Here is a 14,183-nt window from a genome sequence, read left to right as displayed (position 1 = left end):
TCGTTATGTTTTTGCCTTTGCCAATATTCTGGGCTCTATTTGATCAGCAATGTTCACGATGGACACTGCAGGCTTTGAGATTAGACGGACGCTTTGGGAAGTTGTCATCTTGCCCGATCAAGTCTCGTCCCTTAATCCGATATTTATCATCATCTTCATCCCGATTTTTGAGACTATTATATATCCTCTTTTTGCCCGTTGTAATATATTTAAGAAACCTCTCCAGCGTATGGGAACTGGAATGGCGATTGCTGGATTTGCGTTCTTATATGCTGGATTCCTTGACTTGTACATACAGTCTCGGTCTGGATTGCTCAAGAATGATGAGGCACGCATAGTCATCACAAATGGTTTGAATCAACAAGCTAATTTCAGTTACCCTGATGCTGACCAATATTTTTCCTTGGATGAAGCTTATGTATGTCCACATGTGATTGTTCACAATATGATTAGTTATTATATTTTAATTTTAGTCACAGTCATTTGATATAGAGGATTTGAAAACTAATGATCACAACCTGACGGTGACTGTTGGCAACTCAATTAGAAGTTTTCCCTTGGAAGTTTATGAGAAACATATTCTTCAGTTATTCCTAACTGAAACTAGTGATGGCTATAATTTCACAACGGTTTGTTGACATTAGTTTAGCTACTAATAATGCTTATTTAGAATGATACTATTCAATGGGTTCCTAAAGGGGACAAAGTTAATGTTAGGTAATAAATGAATTTTATGATATTTTACTCTTTTTTGTGATATAGAGTTTTTATGGGTGAAGTTAGTACATTCTCATCAGCAAACTTTTCACTTTGCTCATCAAGTGATTGTTCTGATGATGAAATGGAGTTTCATGTTGAGAATATTACAATGAATGATATTTCTAAACCAGCCAATATATCTATTAAAAGGTACATGTATATTACTGTAGTTAATAATGGGTATTCATTTTGTATTTTTTCTAGATATTTTTATCGAATACAAACAGACAATGAAACAATTGGAACGATTGTTAGTATAAATTTAACAATTACTTGTAACATGTTAATTATTATTTTCATAGATAAAGGAATTACCAAATGAACTTCGCTCTGGTGGAATATATACTATGACGATAGTTGGAGATTTAGAAAATGTAGTCAAAACAAAATGAATGTTTCAAATTAATTGCTTTCATTATAGGGTGTAAGCCTCCAATCTGGTCTGGCTAATTCCCCAAACTCTGTATCTATATTTATGCAAGTCCCTATGTATGTGATTATTACTGCTGGTGAAGTCCTTTTCTCTATCACTGGTTTGGAATTTGCTTATTCACAGGTTAGGCTTGTTAAAAGAGACTAAGAGAGAGCTGTAGGAAGCATGTACATGTATATATGTATCAGAAAAATTATTAAAATGGAGAATTCTCTCCTTTTAAATTTTAGTGAAATTTGGCCCAGGGCCATGTACTATGTTTATAATACAGGGATTTTGGCCTAGTTTTCAGCAACTTTGAAATTTTGTAGAAAATCCAAATTTGATTAAAACCAGCAAAAAACTTTCTATGCAACAAAGTACATGTACCAGTATATGTATCGGGAAAAATATAAAAATGGAAAATTTTCTCCTTTTTCACTTTTGACCAGATTTCTGGGCAACTTTAAACATTTATAAAAAAATTAATTTTGATTGGAATGAGCTCAAACTTTCTATACAACATGAGTACATGTATGTGTATCAGGGAAAAACATAAAAATGGAAAGTTTACTCCTTTTCAATTTTGGCAAAATTTGGCCCAAGACCATGTACATGTACTAGAGTATAGAGTACAGGGATTTTTGGCCCAACTTTTGAGCAACTTCAAACTCTGATTTTGATTGGAGGGTCTTCCTTAAAAAGGGTCTGAGAGTGAAAGTGAGATCATTAGTGCCTCCCTAATCTTCCTTGATTTTATTATTGTTGTCATGTTTGTTGTTACGTACCTTACTAATTAAACTTAATTTAGGCACCTGTCAGTATGAAATCACTGTGCACAGCTGCTTGGCTGCTAACTGTAGCATTTGGTAACATGGTTGTTGTGATAATAGCTGAATCTACTATATTTAGTAATCAGGTATATATTTTATTCATACCAATAATTGCTCCATTATTATTGCTAACACACTCTAGGCCTACGAGTTTTTCTTCTTTGCTGCTGCTATAGAAATCTGTTGCATTGTGTTTGTGATCATGTCTTATTTCTATAAGTATGTTGATCCCTCCACACTCCTGGTTAGTAGTGACAAGGATCAAGCTAATAATTTAAATGAGAGCGAGAACTCTAAACTGGTTTCTGATGATGAGGCAAAAAGTAAAATTGAAACTTACACCAGCCATTTGGATCATTATGAGAATGGTAAGGTTTCACCCTCTCCCCGCCGTGACCCTGCTCCTAAAGGCTCAGATTATGAGAGTGAATTTTAATAATGACATAATATTAATAATAATGATTTTATTATTATGATTATTATAATTTTTGCTGCTGGCTGTAAGATTTTTAATAAGAACATCAATTTTGTAGAATAATCTTAATTTGTTTATCGTTACAGATCTTATTACAGATTGATTGAATCATAGATATGTATGATTGAATGCACTGTGTCTTGAATTTTCTATTTTTTCCATGCACAGAACCACTGATTTAAGAATATCATAACAAAATTGAATTGTGATCAATTATTGGAGTCAATGTCTAACAATAACTGATTTAATTGAGTCCACAATATTTTATTAAAATTTTTCTACTTGCCTGATTGCCCCAACAACAGAGCCATAGATATTCTGGTCCATATTTATGATCCACATTACTTAAAGCCACTTATTTTTAAGTGGAAAAAATTATTGCAATTTGCTAATGGCATTTTGACTATGTTGTACTTTGTTTTAGCTGGAAAATCTGATTAACTTAAGATCATAAATTAAATACTTTTAATAGAGAGTGAAAATCCTATGTTTTATGGCAATAAAAAGGACTATGCATGATATTGCTAGGACAACGAATGTTTAGTTTTATAATGTTATTATATTGGCTGTGGGACATAATGAGCATGATAAAATGAATTATATGGCTTAGTACCAAGTTAGTAGTACAAATGAAAATTAGCTATCACTTGTGTAACAGTAGTCCATGTTTTTTAACCATGGGCCACAGTAAGATGCAGATGTGCATGTTGCTAGATTTATTCTCTACATTTGCTGATGGTGTAAACTGCATGTACATTGTTGTTTGTTGTGTTTATTTGACCTTAAAAATCATCACCAATTTTGTGATACAACTCATGTCAGCGCAGTGATGGGTAAACGTATGTCCTGACTTTGGGCAGGAACCACAAGAGGCACAAGGTGAGGATGATGCCAGTTTTTATGCATGCATGCATAATGTGTTGCACATAAGAAAATGTCATTGTCGTTGTTGACAATTCCTGCAAGTTGTTGCATCTGTTCTACAGGAGGAAAAGATGCTTTCTTTATTCTTTCATGATCACATGCATTTGTACAACCTGGATGCATAAATATCTTGTATAATACCTTCTTTGATTTATCTCTTTTTTATTTTTGTATAAAAAACCATTTATAGTGTGACATTCCCTTTCAAGGTATTCCTTTGTATAAAGAAAGGAATCTGGAGGTTGAGATTCCTTAAGGTGTTCTACTTGATTACATCACTACAGGAAGACCATTGCATCAAATTCTAATGTCCACCTTTACCACATAAGTAACAGAAATAGGTCTAAAATTTAAAAATTTACATAAAATTATTCATGTTTTGGATGATTAATTTTTTTCATAATTATTATTGTAAAATACAAATTTATCTATTGCAAGGAACTAATGGAAGCTACTATACTAGGAAGGGCCAGATTTGTAGTAACATTAAAGGGCAACCGACACGAAAAATTGGGTTGTGATTAAAAATCAAAAATATTTTCATTATGGTGTAGAATGGCTTGCAAAAATACTTTTGGTGCAAAATAATTGCTCTTTCCTGGAGAAAAACTGCTTTTAAAATGCATAATTTACTTCCTCATTTCTGCATCCTGTATTTAGCAAATGCGGGTGTGGTCACGTGTGACATCACAAGAGGGAAGATGTCTGTTTGCTCCATTGGTTTATACACAACTTCATGTTAGATTTCTGGAGTTTTGACTATTTTAATGCAGAAATGAAAGCTGCAGTGTTATAAAGGATGCAAAGGAGAATGAATTCAGCTAATTTATTTTCAAAATAGAGAAAAACCATGAAATTCTGAACTTGCTTATAATTATTACTTTTGCCCTTAAATCATACCTTCTTTACCTGCTAAACAATAGAGAGTACATTTTTTCTGCATTAAAATAGTCAAAACTCCAGAAATCTAACATGAAGCATAGATAATAGAGTAAATGAAAGGGATTGGAAACGGGGGCGTAGGCTAGTTGATGTTGCTATTGGTTACCGGCCCAATACCTGGTTGATTTCCCATCTCTTCCATTAGTGAGGCTGTGCTGCAAGGACTTCGAAGGATATTTATGGAAATCCAAGAGGACGCTTACTTATGATATACCTACCGTTCCATATAGAAAGTTTAGGACTACCTGCAGCAAGGTTTTTACTTCTACAACGCTATTTTGCAACGAGTTATAGGTACAACAAATTTTTTCATTTTTCGCCCTTTTTCTGTTGTAACAAACTCATGCTTCATGGATTCTAACTCTAACTAGTATCATTCCATATACAAATGAAAGCTCTTTCATATGATTATAAAGATCTTGTATCTTACTCTAGCTTGTTTTCAAAAAAGGGATTATAATGACAAAAAATACATTTTATGGTTTTAAAAGAGCCATAACATGAACATAGTAAAATTATCTATACAATAGAAAACAGAATTATTAAGAGGAAACATTAGGCTTCTTGATGCATTAATTCCACTTGCATAGGAACACTTGTCAGGGCCGTAGCCAGGAACCTGAAATAGGGGGTGCGGAAATTGCTGCGCGCTTCGCGCGCAGCGAAATTTTTTTGACAAAAAATGGGCGTGGTTGGTAGGTGTGGTCTTAATTTACGCATCTCAGCCATGTGCTGACTCAGCTAAAATGGCTATCTGTGCTTCTCGCTGTTGCCAAAATGCTAATCCTGCTTTTGCAGTGCTGTTCTTCATGACAGGAGCTAATCTAAAACTTTTTTGCAGCTACAACAGGGGGTTCGTCCGAACCCCCCGAACCCCCCCTGGCTACGGGCCTGCTTGTTCGCGAGATATTGTTTCTAAGAGAAAAAAAATCAAGGGTAATTTGTGACAAAAAATTTCAACGAGCCTCTGTCAGCCTAGCAGCAATACAAATGAATGGAGGTTGGGCTACGCCCACGCTTCCGTTTCCAATCCCTGTCATTTAATATCTATGCATGAAGTCATAGATATTAGAGTATAATATTAGAGTATTTATACTCTACTATCTATGATGAAGTTGTCACACGTGACCACACCCACATTTGCTAAATACAGGATGCAGAAATGAGGAAGTAAATTATGCATTTTAAAAGCAGTTTTTCTCTAGGAAAGAGCAATTATTTTGCACCAAAAGTATTTTTGCAAGCCATTCTACACCATAATGAAAATATTTTTGATTTTTAATCACAACCCAATTTTTCGTGTCGGTTGCCCTTTAAATGTAAATGATATTATTCACTTTAATACCACAAAATAACAAGACTTCTGCCACCACGAAAGACTGCTTATATGTGGCAAATGTCAGAAATTTAGATTTGTAGATCTATTGCATCATTATATCAAAATTCAAAAAGATCAGCATCATAAATTCTTTTGAAATAATAATGAATTTTATTATTCCAAAATTCACTAGAATAGACTGACTTGCGTGGGTGTTGCGAGTGCAAAGATCAAAGAAGTAGGGTGCGGTTCGGCTGTTCTTGTTTTTTTTTCAAATAATAGAATCAAATATTATCATTGTGGGTCAGCACTCCGACCCCGGGCCTTTCCCTAGTCTCGCGTAGCCAGACCCATCCTCCGTGCATGCGGGCCAACCGCAGGCACCATGCAGGCACAGAGGTTGGGTCTGGCTACGCGAGACTAGCCCATAAATATGAGAGTAAATGAAATATTTATGACTAGCCTTTCCCCAGGTGATTGCACCAATAATGGAAGATGACAAGACTCTCTTAGTCTTAGAGGAACAGGAAGGTTACATGTGTTAACACTGATAGTCCATTGTTTAGTCCTAAATTTGATTCTAGAGGATACATCAAATGTATGTGATACAGAGACTGGGAAATCCAAGAGAGATACTGGGCAATGTGAAATTTTCCCAGGTTTGTTTGAGTTTGTATTGTGTATCTTCACACATTTTTCTGTAGATCAGGAAAGTGTGACTTTGAGTAAACCAAGTAGATTTAGTAAATTGTCTGGTAAAGCATGGGGAAGAGTCTGGGTAAGTTGTATCAAATTATAGTGTCTTAGAATCATAGAGCTCTTGGACGGATGTAATCAACGGGGAGGGGGGGGTACAGCTATGACTGTCCATTATGTTGGGTGGCAAGAATGTACAGAGAATTAATGGAGATACAGAAACAAACTGAGATTTTCCATTGATGAGATATCATACTTGGCTGTAGAATATTATAGAGTGTTGTTTACCCAATACCTTCATCTCCTACCTTGCATTTGCCTGTAATGTAAACTACAGAATTTATTTAGATTTTTGCTCCATTCTCCTCATTTCACCATTTACATTCTTGACTCAACATGGCAAACAGTCATAGCCACATACCCCCCCTCCCATTCATTACAATCCTACAAGAGCTCTATTGTGTCTTGTGCATTGTGCAGTGCAAGATTTGCCAGCTCCCTTCCTCTGTCTTCTTTATCATGTGGAGTGAGTTTTGTGAACGATTTAGATTAAGAGGTATATACATTGTACTTCCATCCTTCTGATCCTTTCTTAATAATAATATGCATGTGTGTATGCTTCATTGTATTCTTCCTCATACTCATATTTATCTCATACATGTAGCTGTACTGGTGCTCTTTTTAACAATGTTCTTGGACTTTGATGAAAACTCTACAACAGCAATTTACCATTCCTTTATTGTCCTTTGTTATTTATTGCCACTGGTTGGGGCCATTATATCTGATAGCTGTTTGGGGAAGTATGGGTAGGTACTGATTATATTAAGTAGATTATTATCTTTTGTAATAATAACTTTTTAGGACTATCCTAAGCCTCTCCATACTTTATTCCATTGGTAATGTCTTAATGGCTATCTCAGCCATTCCATTTGGCTCTAATCGTGTCCTTAACATGTATGTATGTTAGTTTATTTTGTCTCTCATTCTCATAACAATATTTCACAGTATTTTAGCATCAATTGCTATGGGAGTAATAGCATTTGGTACTGGTGGTATTAAACCATGTGTATCACCATTTTGTGGTGATCAGTTTACGTCAAAGAATGTTCACTTGCTCCCTGTGTTCTTTTCAATATTTTATTTCACAATTAATGCTGGCAGTCTTATCTCAACTCTACTGACACCAGTATTGAGAGGTTTGTTGTACATCTTTATTATTGTTTAATGATATTGATGTCCATTTTATTAGGTTATGTATCCTGTTTTGGTGAGGATCAGTGCTTTCCCCTAGCATTTGGAGTTCCTGCTATTCTAATGATTGTATCAGTTGGTATGCATTAATGCATTTATATTATTATTATTATTATTATTATTATTATTATTATTATTATTATTATTGTTATTGCTATTATTATTATTATTAGAAGAAGAAGAAGAAGAAGAAAAGAAGAAACAAAGCCTAAACAAACCCAAAGAAAAACCAATAGACCTAATAAAAACTGTGACAAAAAAAACTAGACCTCATCTAGACAAAAACAAAGCAAAACAAACCCAAAACCGGCTAAAAGAAAAGTAAAGTTCCTTCAAAGAAGACCGTCTATGACAGAAGAAAGGGGAGCTCTGCATGTGGCCCACATAGCAGTATTGCCTCTGCACAATGCTACAAAAATGAGCAATGGAAGAAATGACAGAGGCAGCTGAGGAGCTCCAGCCACCAAGGACCTCTACAGCAAGCTGGATCAATCCTATGCCAGCGCTTCAGCTTTATTATTATTAATAGTATTATTATTATTATTATTATTATTATTACTATTGTTATTATTCTTCTTATTATTATTAGGTATTTTTGTCCTTGGCACAAAGTGGTATGTTATAACTAAACCAAAGAGAGAGGCAGCTATGTTGTTCTTTAAAGTGCCATGGTCAGTTGGATATGCCATTTATCACCGCATTAAATACGGAAAGATTGACAATACTCGTAACTTCATGGACAATGCTAGTCCAAAATTCTCTCGTAAATTTGTTTTTGACGTCTGGCTTTTGCTCCGTGTGCTCGTTATGTTTTTGCCTGTGCCAATGTTTTGGGCACTATTCGATCAGCAAGGTTCACGATGGACACTACAGGCTTTGAGATTAAACGGAAGCTTTGGAAAGTTTGTCATCTTGCCTGATCAAGTCTCGTCCCTTAATCCAATATTTCTTATCATCTTCATCCCGATATTTGAGACTATTATATATCCTCTTTTTGCCCGTTGTAACATATTCAAGAAACCTCTCCAGCGTATGGGAACTGGAATGGCGATTGCTGGAGTTGCATTCTTATATGCTGGATTTCTTGACTTGTACATACAGTCTCAGTCTGGATTGCTCAAAAATGATGAGGCACGCATAGTCATTACAAATGGTTTGAATCAACAGGCTCACTTTAGCTACCCTGACGCTAATCAAACTTTTTCCTTGGATGAAGCTTATGTATGTTCACATAATTATAATTATTCACAATAATGACAAGTTATAATTATATTTTAATTTTAGTCACAGAAATTTGGTGTAGACGATTTGAAAACTAATGATCACAACCTGACGGTGACTGTTGGCAACTCAAATATGACGTTTTACTTGGAAGTTTATGAGAAACATATTCTTCAGTTATTCCTAACTGAAACTGATTTAATAACGGTTTGTTGACATTACTTTAGCTACTATAATAATGCATATTTAGAATGATACTATTCAATGGGCTCCTAAAGGTGACAAAGTTAATGTTAGGTAATAAATGAATTTTTATGATATTTTTTACTTTTTTGTGATATAGAGTTTTTATGGGTGAAGTTAGTACATTCTCATCAGCAGACTTTTCACTTTGCTCATCAAGTGATTGTTCTGATGATGAAATGGAGTACCACGTTGAGAATATTACAATGAATGATATTTCTAAACCAGCCAATATATCTATTAAAAGGTACATGTATATTGCTGTAGTTGATAATTGGTATTCGTTTTTGTATTTTTGTAGATATTACTATCGAATACAAACAGACAATGAAACAATTGGAACAATTGTTAGTATGAATTTAATATTTACTTGTATTTTGTAACATGTTAATTATTATTTTCATAGATAAAGGAATTACCAAAAGAACTTCGCTCTGGTGGAATATATACTATGACGATAGTTGAAGATTCAGATAATGTAGTGAAAGCAAAATTACTGTTTCAAACTGATTGCTTTCATTATAGGGCGTAAGCCTCCAATCTGGTCTGGCTAATTCCCCAAACTCTATATCTATATTTATGCAAGTCCCTATGTATGTGATTATTACTGCTAGTGAAATCCTTTTCTCTATCACTGGTTTGGAATTTGCTTATTCACAGGTTAGGCTCGTTAAAAGAGACTAAGAGAGAGCTTTAAGAAGTATGTATGTGTACTGTACAAGATGATTTATTGGCAGGAGTAATATTTGGCAGATTTGCTTGTGGAAAGAAATTGGCGGATTTTATATTGGCGATTTTGCGCCACGTGCCATTGAGCATGCTCAGATTGAAACAAAATGGCAGATTTTATACTGGCAATTTCTTCATAAAACCGCCAATTGGCAATATTAATTTTTTACCAATAAATCATCCTGTACGGTATCAGAATATTATTTAAATGGAGAGTTTTCTACTTTTTAATTTTGGCAAAGTTTGGCCAAAGTTCATGGTAGTGATGGTACTATAGCAAAGACTTTGGCTCAATTTTTAAGTAACTTTAAAATTTTGTAAAATAATCCAATTTTGATTGGAGGAAGGTTGAAAAAGGTGAGGTGAAAAAGCCTTATCTTCCTTGATTGTTATTTATGTTTGTTGTTACCTTACTAATTAAACTTAATTTAGGCACCTGTCAGTATGAAGTCACTGTGTACAGCTGCTTGGCTGCTAACTGTAGCATTTGGTGACATGGTTGTTGTGATAATAGCTGAATCTTCTATTTTTAGTAATCAGGTATGCATTTTTATTCATAGCAACTGCTCCATTACTATTGCTAACACACTCTAGGCCTATGAATTTTTCTTCTTTGCTGCTGCTATAGAAATCTCTTGCATTGTGTTTGTAATCATGTCTTATTTCTATAAGTATGTTGATCCCTCCACACTCCTGGTTAGTAGTGACAAGGATGCCTCAAATAATTTAAATGAAAGTAAAAACTCTAAACTGGTTTCTGATGATGAGGCAAAAGGTGAAACTGGAACTTACACCAAACAATTAGATCATTGTGAGGATGGTAAGGTTTCAATCTCTCCCCATTGTGATCCTGCTCCTGAAGGTTTAGATTATGAGAGTGAATTGTAAAAATAACATAATGATGATTTTATTATTATGATTATTAGCTGACTGTAAAATAATTATTTTTAGAAAAGAACATCAATTTTGTAAAATAATCTTAATTTGTTCATTGTTACAGATTTAAAAAGGGTTGATTGATTTGAATGCACTGTGTCTTGATAAAAATTTATTTTCTATTTTTTTCCATACACAAAACCTAAAACAAGACATAAATCAATAGACAATGCCACTAATTATTTTTTACTTGTTCTAAATTGAGGTGGAGGCGGAATAGGACTGGTGTTGTGGCTATACGAAAATGATACGTCATCATAAGGATGAGGGGGAGGATTTAATGATCTCGAAAGTGTGATAAATTTAGGAGATGGCTCAGCTGAGCATTCTAGCATGTCATCATAAATGTGGGCATTGGGCGATTCATCAATTGTTGAGAAATTATCATTTACTGTTGATCTTTGTGGGCTTTTAGGAGACAATGTTTCTCTTGTAAGTAGGTTACGCCTTGAATCTCTGTTAATCAAATTGTATTGTAAATATAGTGTGGAACTAAAATTAACTTAAAATTGTACCTGACTGACATTCTATTGAAGTATTCATTCTGCGTGTCTTCATGGTATTTCCCTGAAATAAGAAATGCAATTAAAGAGGTTGTGACTTGAAGTTGTATGTGTGAGAGACTGTTGATATATTTTATATGGTATCATCTATATTTGGGATATATAATGCTGCATTGACTAAACCTCATTAGCTTAATGCAGTGCATAAGATATTAAATATTGTACCACAACAAGGCACTCCTAACAAAAACATTCAGTTGTTGATAGACGCATCACAATTTATGCATTAGGAAAATTCTTACCTGGAACCTCTCGTCTTTGCTTTGGTTTTGTGCTTATTAATACTATAATAACAACAAGGAGGATGATAATTAGTAACAGCATCACAATAGCTGCTGCAGACACTATTAGTAGCATTGAATTATCCTTTGCTGTAGCAGTTGATACAGTGGGGGTGCTGCTAGTGATAGTAGACATAACTATTGCACCTGTAGATATGTTGTTGTTCACAGTAGAAGATGGTGATACCATAGCTACAGTAGTAGATGGAGTAGACAATGGTGATGTCATGGCTCCATTAGAATTTGTAGAAGATGATGATTTCAAAGTTTTAGTAGAAGTTGTTGATACTAAATTATCAGAGATAGGTGATATTAGCACTGAAGTAATTTCTGATGACTCTACACTAGCCAGTGACATTGATGTCATACTACTACTAGTAGTAACTGAAGATGAGTGTGGTACATCTTGGCTTAGTGTAGGGCTTATTGTTAAAAAGGTTATACCAGTACTACTGGAAGGATTTAAGTCCAATGCTGAAGATGAGACAGAGACTTGTGGAGGATTGTCAGCACAAAGCGTTTCAGATACTGACTTAGTTCCTATACAGCGTTCCACATCATATGAATATGGATCATTTATGGTGAACACGTTACTCATTCCTAACAGTACTTGGTTTTGGACAACAACCTGACACCAGTACTCTCCCAGCATGTCTTCAGTGTATGGTCTGTTTGTTAGTTGATTTCCAAAGTAAACATCTTCTATATTTGAAGTTGCTGACCATGTTTCTGGCCTTGAGAGGTTTTCTATTTCTCCAGTTCTTTTACGATGAAACCAGTTTACATCAAAACTTTGTGTTCCATTAAGTCTTTCTGCAGTACATCTTGTTCTTAATCTCCATACTGGAGTGCCTGGAACTGTGTCAAATGGATTGCAATCAAGCTCTGCCGGAGGTTGAACAGTGAATTGAAATGTAGTGCACTGAGCTATCAAGACAAGAGAAAGCAATGATCAAGCAGTCCATTTTAGATATTGCTCTTACCTGAGGATTCCTTTAAGATTATAATTAACAATAGGATGGAAGCGCAAAACAACAAAGAGCTTGACATAATAATAGTCTTAGATACTGATCATTGATTATTGATCTAGTTGTGCTCTACTCTGTTCTATTTGTAGTCGTCTAGTCATTACCCGAGACACGCGTAGGCGTTATTACCCGAGACTCGCGTAGGCGTTAATCGAGGGTAAAGCAGTCGTCCTGTCTGTCTGTCTGTGTGGGACTGAATAGACGTTTGTATGCAACAAATAGAGTCTAACAAATGTATGCTAAACTGTTTAAAAGTAGAGAAAAACTAAAGCTTTCTTCCCCACTTAGGGTCATGTGCCACCATTTACTGTGTGTGCGGGTGGAGCATGGTTTGCCAGGTTTGCAATTTGGTTTGATTGAGCCACACCTTTCCATTGCTGCAGCATGCAAAAATGTCTAAAAAATATTCTCTGTCTCAAACCATTCCTTAAGTTTTAATAAATCTACTACATGCTAAGGCTTCTCTGTCTCAAACTTGTTTCACTAATTATTTTCTCTTAATTTATTAAAACTGTTACGTACAGATTGTGTCGAGGTGTATGCACTTTTAATAGTGCTCGTTCAATTAATAGTTAAAATTAATAACAAATAAAATCCATTAAAAGTTATGAATACTATTAAAATAATGAGCATGCAAAATGGACAAAAGTAAAGATATTAAGACTCAAATAATTTTGTTTCATGACTGCTCTTGTTTTCTTAGAGTGCTGTATCCATTCTGGTGCTCCATATGTGGCCCTTTGGGTCCTGATGTACGTTCAATATGATTATATGAAGATTCCTGTGACAACTCTAGTGAGCTGTAGATATCCATTCCCCTGGGTAATGTAGTATCTCTTGAATTTTCATCATGATTTAACTTATTGTATTCTTCAGTAGGAATAGCAGAATCACCAGAAATTGTCGTTGTATTTTCATTTTGTGTGTTAGTGTGAACAGACGAGTAGCAATGTTGGCTTGCATCAGAAACCTTATTGTTGTCAGTAGAGGTTTGAACATAGACGTTGTCACTTATCGTTGAATAATGATGGGTGATTGTAGGTGGGGCTCTACCGGTTTCAGTTGCAGCAAGATATTCAAAGTTCGTATGTAAACTTCCGATTGTGTCATCATTATTGATATTGGTAAGTGGGAGTTCTTGTCTGACCCTGCATGAAGGGGGAAATAAAAAAAATTTTTAATGTGCCTTCTATACCTTTCCGTTGTTCTTGGATGAATATCTATAGAGAGTGTAAAAATAAAAGTAAATTATTATTGGCTAGACTATCTATTGTATAAGTGGTTTTTTAAGGGTTGCAATTTTTGTGGATACCTTCTTGAATTACAAAAGTAAAATCTGCGAAAATCAATTATAATATGGTACCCAGATTGATACATGGCAGAATTTGCGTTAAAATTTGTGGATTGTAAAAAATATAATTGCCTCAATAAACAGTTTTATGGTATATCAACATACCTTTGCTTCTTTTTCTCTGAATTATAATGATTATCAGCACAAAAATGAGTATGATAAGTAGCACCATTATACAGCTGCCAATTGCTATTAAAACCACCAAAAGTTTCTCCTGCTGA

The 14,183-nt window shown here is 34.6% G+C and overlaps 4 protein-coding genes across 5 annotated transcripts in view; 2 read left to right on the top strand and 2 right to left on the bottom strand.

Annotated features, from left to right (window-relative positions):
• The window catches only part of LOC100635154 (solute carrier family 15 member 1-like), a 4,375-nt gene extending 1,783 nt beyond the window's left edge, over nt 1–2,592 (top strand). The window contains exons 10-18 of the mRNA XM_019999031.1: nt 85–418; nt 474–629; nt 671–717; nt 763–909; nt 964–1,009; nt 1,062–1,133; nt 1,181–1,315; nt 1,983–2,090; nt 2,147–2,592. Of these exons, the coding sequence (XP_019854590.1) occupies nt 85–418; nt 474–629; nt 671–717; nt 763–909; nt 964–1,009; nt 1,062–1,133; nt 1,181–1,315; nt 1,983–2,090; nt 2,147–2,440 (1,339 nt within the window). The 3' untranslated portion in view covers nt 2,441–2,592. The remainder of the gene's footprint in view (nt 1–84; nt 419–473; nt 630–670; nt 718–762; nt 910–963; nt 1,010–1,061; nt 1,134–1,180; nt 1,316–1,982; nt 2,091–2,146) is intronic.
• Nucleotides 2,593–5,995: 3,403 nt separating this feature from the next.
• LOC100636668 (solute carrier family 15 member 2) lies at nt 5,996–10,812 on the top strand. Of its 2 annotated transcripts, XM_011406956.2 has the most exons (17): nt 5,996–6,194; nt 6,248–6,322; nt 6,368–6,441; nt 6,840–6,915; nt 7,024–7,165; nt 7,221–7,313; nt 7,365–7,555; nt 7,609–7,689; nt 8,200–8,831; nt 8,895–9,038; nt 9,082–9,128; nt 9,175–9,321; nt 9,376–9,421; nt 9,481–9,552; nt 9,600–9,734; nt 10,236–10,343; nt 10,398–10,812. In XM_011406956.2, exons 1-17 carry the CDS (start codon nt 6,152–6,154, stop codon nt 10,689–10,691), a joined length of 2,400 nt encoding a protein of 799 aa, XP_011405258.1. In that variant the 5' UTR covers nt 5,996–6,151; the 3' UTR covers nt 10,692–10,812. The 2 variants fall into 2 exon arrangements, with proteins under 2 accessions (XP_011405258.1, XP_019854584.1); XM_019999025.1 differs by lacking the exons at nt 5,996–6,194; nt 6,840–6,915 and having other exon boundaries at nt 6,208–6,322.
• LOC109583607 (uncharacterized threonine-rich GPI-anchored glycoprotein PJ4664.02-like) lies at nt 10,764–12,651 on the bottom strand. The gene is made up of 5 exons (XM_019999029.1): nt 12,567–12,651; nt 11,545–12,510; nt 11,255–11,306; nt 10,930–11,195; nt 10,764–10,881 (listed from the first exon to the last, which is right to left on the bottom strand). The coding sequence occupies exons 1-5, from the start codon at nt 12,631–12,633 to the stop codon at nt 10,859–10,861; spliced, it is 1,374 nt and encodes a 457-aa protein (XP_019854588.1). The 5' UTR covers nt 12,634–12,651; the 3' UTR covers nt 10,764–10,858.
• A 505-nt stretch (nt 12,652–13,156) lies between these two features.
• Nucleotides 13,157–14,177, bottom strand: LOC109583608 (uncharacterized). Its single transcript, XM_019999032.1, has 3 exons — nt 14,068–14,177; nt 13,807–13,831; nt 13,157–13,759 (listed from the first exon to the last, which is right to left on the bottom strand). Exons 1-3 carry the CDS (start codon nt 14,132–14,134, stop codon nt 13,291–13,293), a joined length of 561 nt encoding a protein of 186 aa, XP_019854591.1. The 5' UTR covers nt 14,135–14,177; the 3' UTR covers nt 13,157–13,290.
• Between the last annotated feature and the right edge of the window lie 6 nt (nt 14,178–14,183).

The sequence above is a fragment of the Amphimedon queenslandica genome, unplaced genomic scaffold (genome assembly GCF_000090795.2).
Source record: "Amphimedon queenslandica unplaced genomic scaffold, v1.1 AMPQUscaffold_13294, whole genome shotgun sequence".
Taxonomy (NCBI): Eukaryota; Metazoa; Porifera; class Demospongiae; order Haplosclerida; family Niphatidae; genus Amphimedon; species Amphimedon queenslandica.
Note: the sequence above shows the minus strand (reverse complement) of the source record. Positions and strands in the feature narration are given on the sequence as shown.

Bases quoted from the DNA above. Each gene is read 5' to 3' on its own strand.
- LOC100636668 (XM_011406956.2), top strand. From the start codon at position 6,152: ATGGAAGATGACAAGACTCTCTTAGTCTTAGAGGAACAGGAAG. The intron at 7,556-7,608 runs GTTTGTTGTACA...CCATTTTATTAG, and splicing joins ACTGACACCAGTATTGAGAG to GTTATGTATCCTGTTTTGGT. The intron at 9,322-9,375 runs GTACATGTATAT...GTATTTTTGTAG, and splicing joins GCCAATATATCTATTAAAAG to ATATTACTATCGAATACAAA.
- LOC109583607 (XM_019999029.1), bottom strand. From the start codon at position 12,633: ATGTCAAGCTCTTTGTTGTTTTGCGCTTCCATCCTATTGTTAATTATA. The intron at 11,307-11,544 runs GTAAGAATTTTC...TTCTTATTTCAG, and splicing joins GCAAAGACGAGAGGTTCCAG to GGAAATACCATGAAGACACG. The intron at 10,882-10,929 runs GTAAAAAATAAT...GTCTTGTTTTAG, and splicing joins TCCACCTCAATTTAGAACAA to GTTTTGTGTATGGAAAAAAA.
- LOC109583608 (XM_019999032.1), bottom strand. From the start codon at position 14,134: ATGGTGCTACTTATCATACTCATTTTTGTGCTGATAATCATTATAATT. The intron at 13,832-14,067 runs GTATGTTGATAT...CACTCTCTATAG, and splicing joins TCAGAGAAAAAGAAGCAAAG to ATATTCATCCAAGAACAACG. The intron at 13,760-13,806 runs GTATAGAAGGCA...CCCTTCATGCAG, and splicing joins CATCCAAGAACAACGGAAAG to GGTCAGACAAGAACTCCCAC.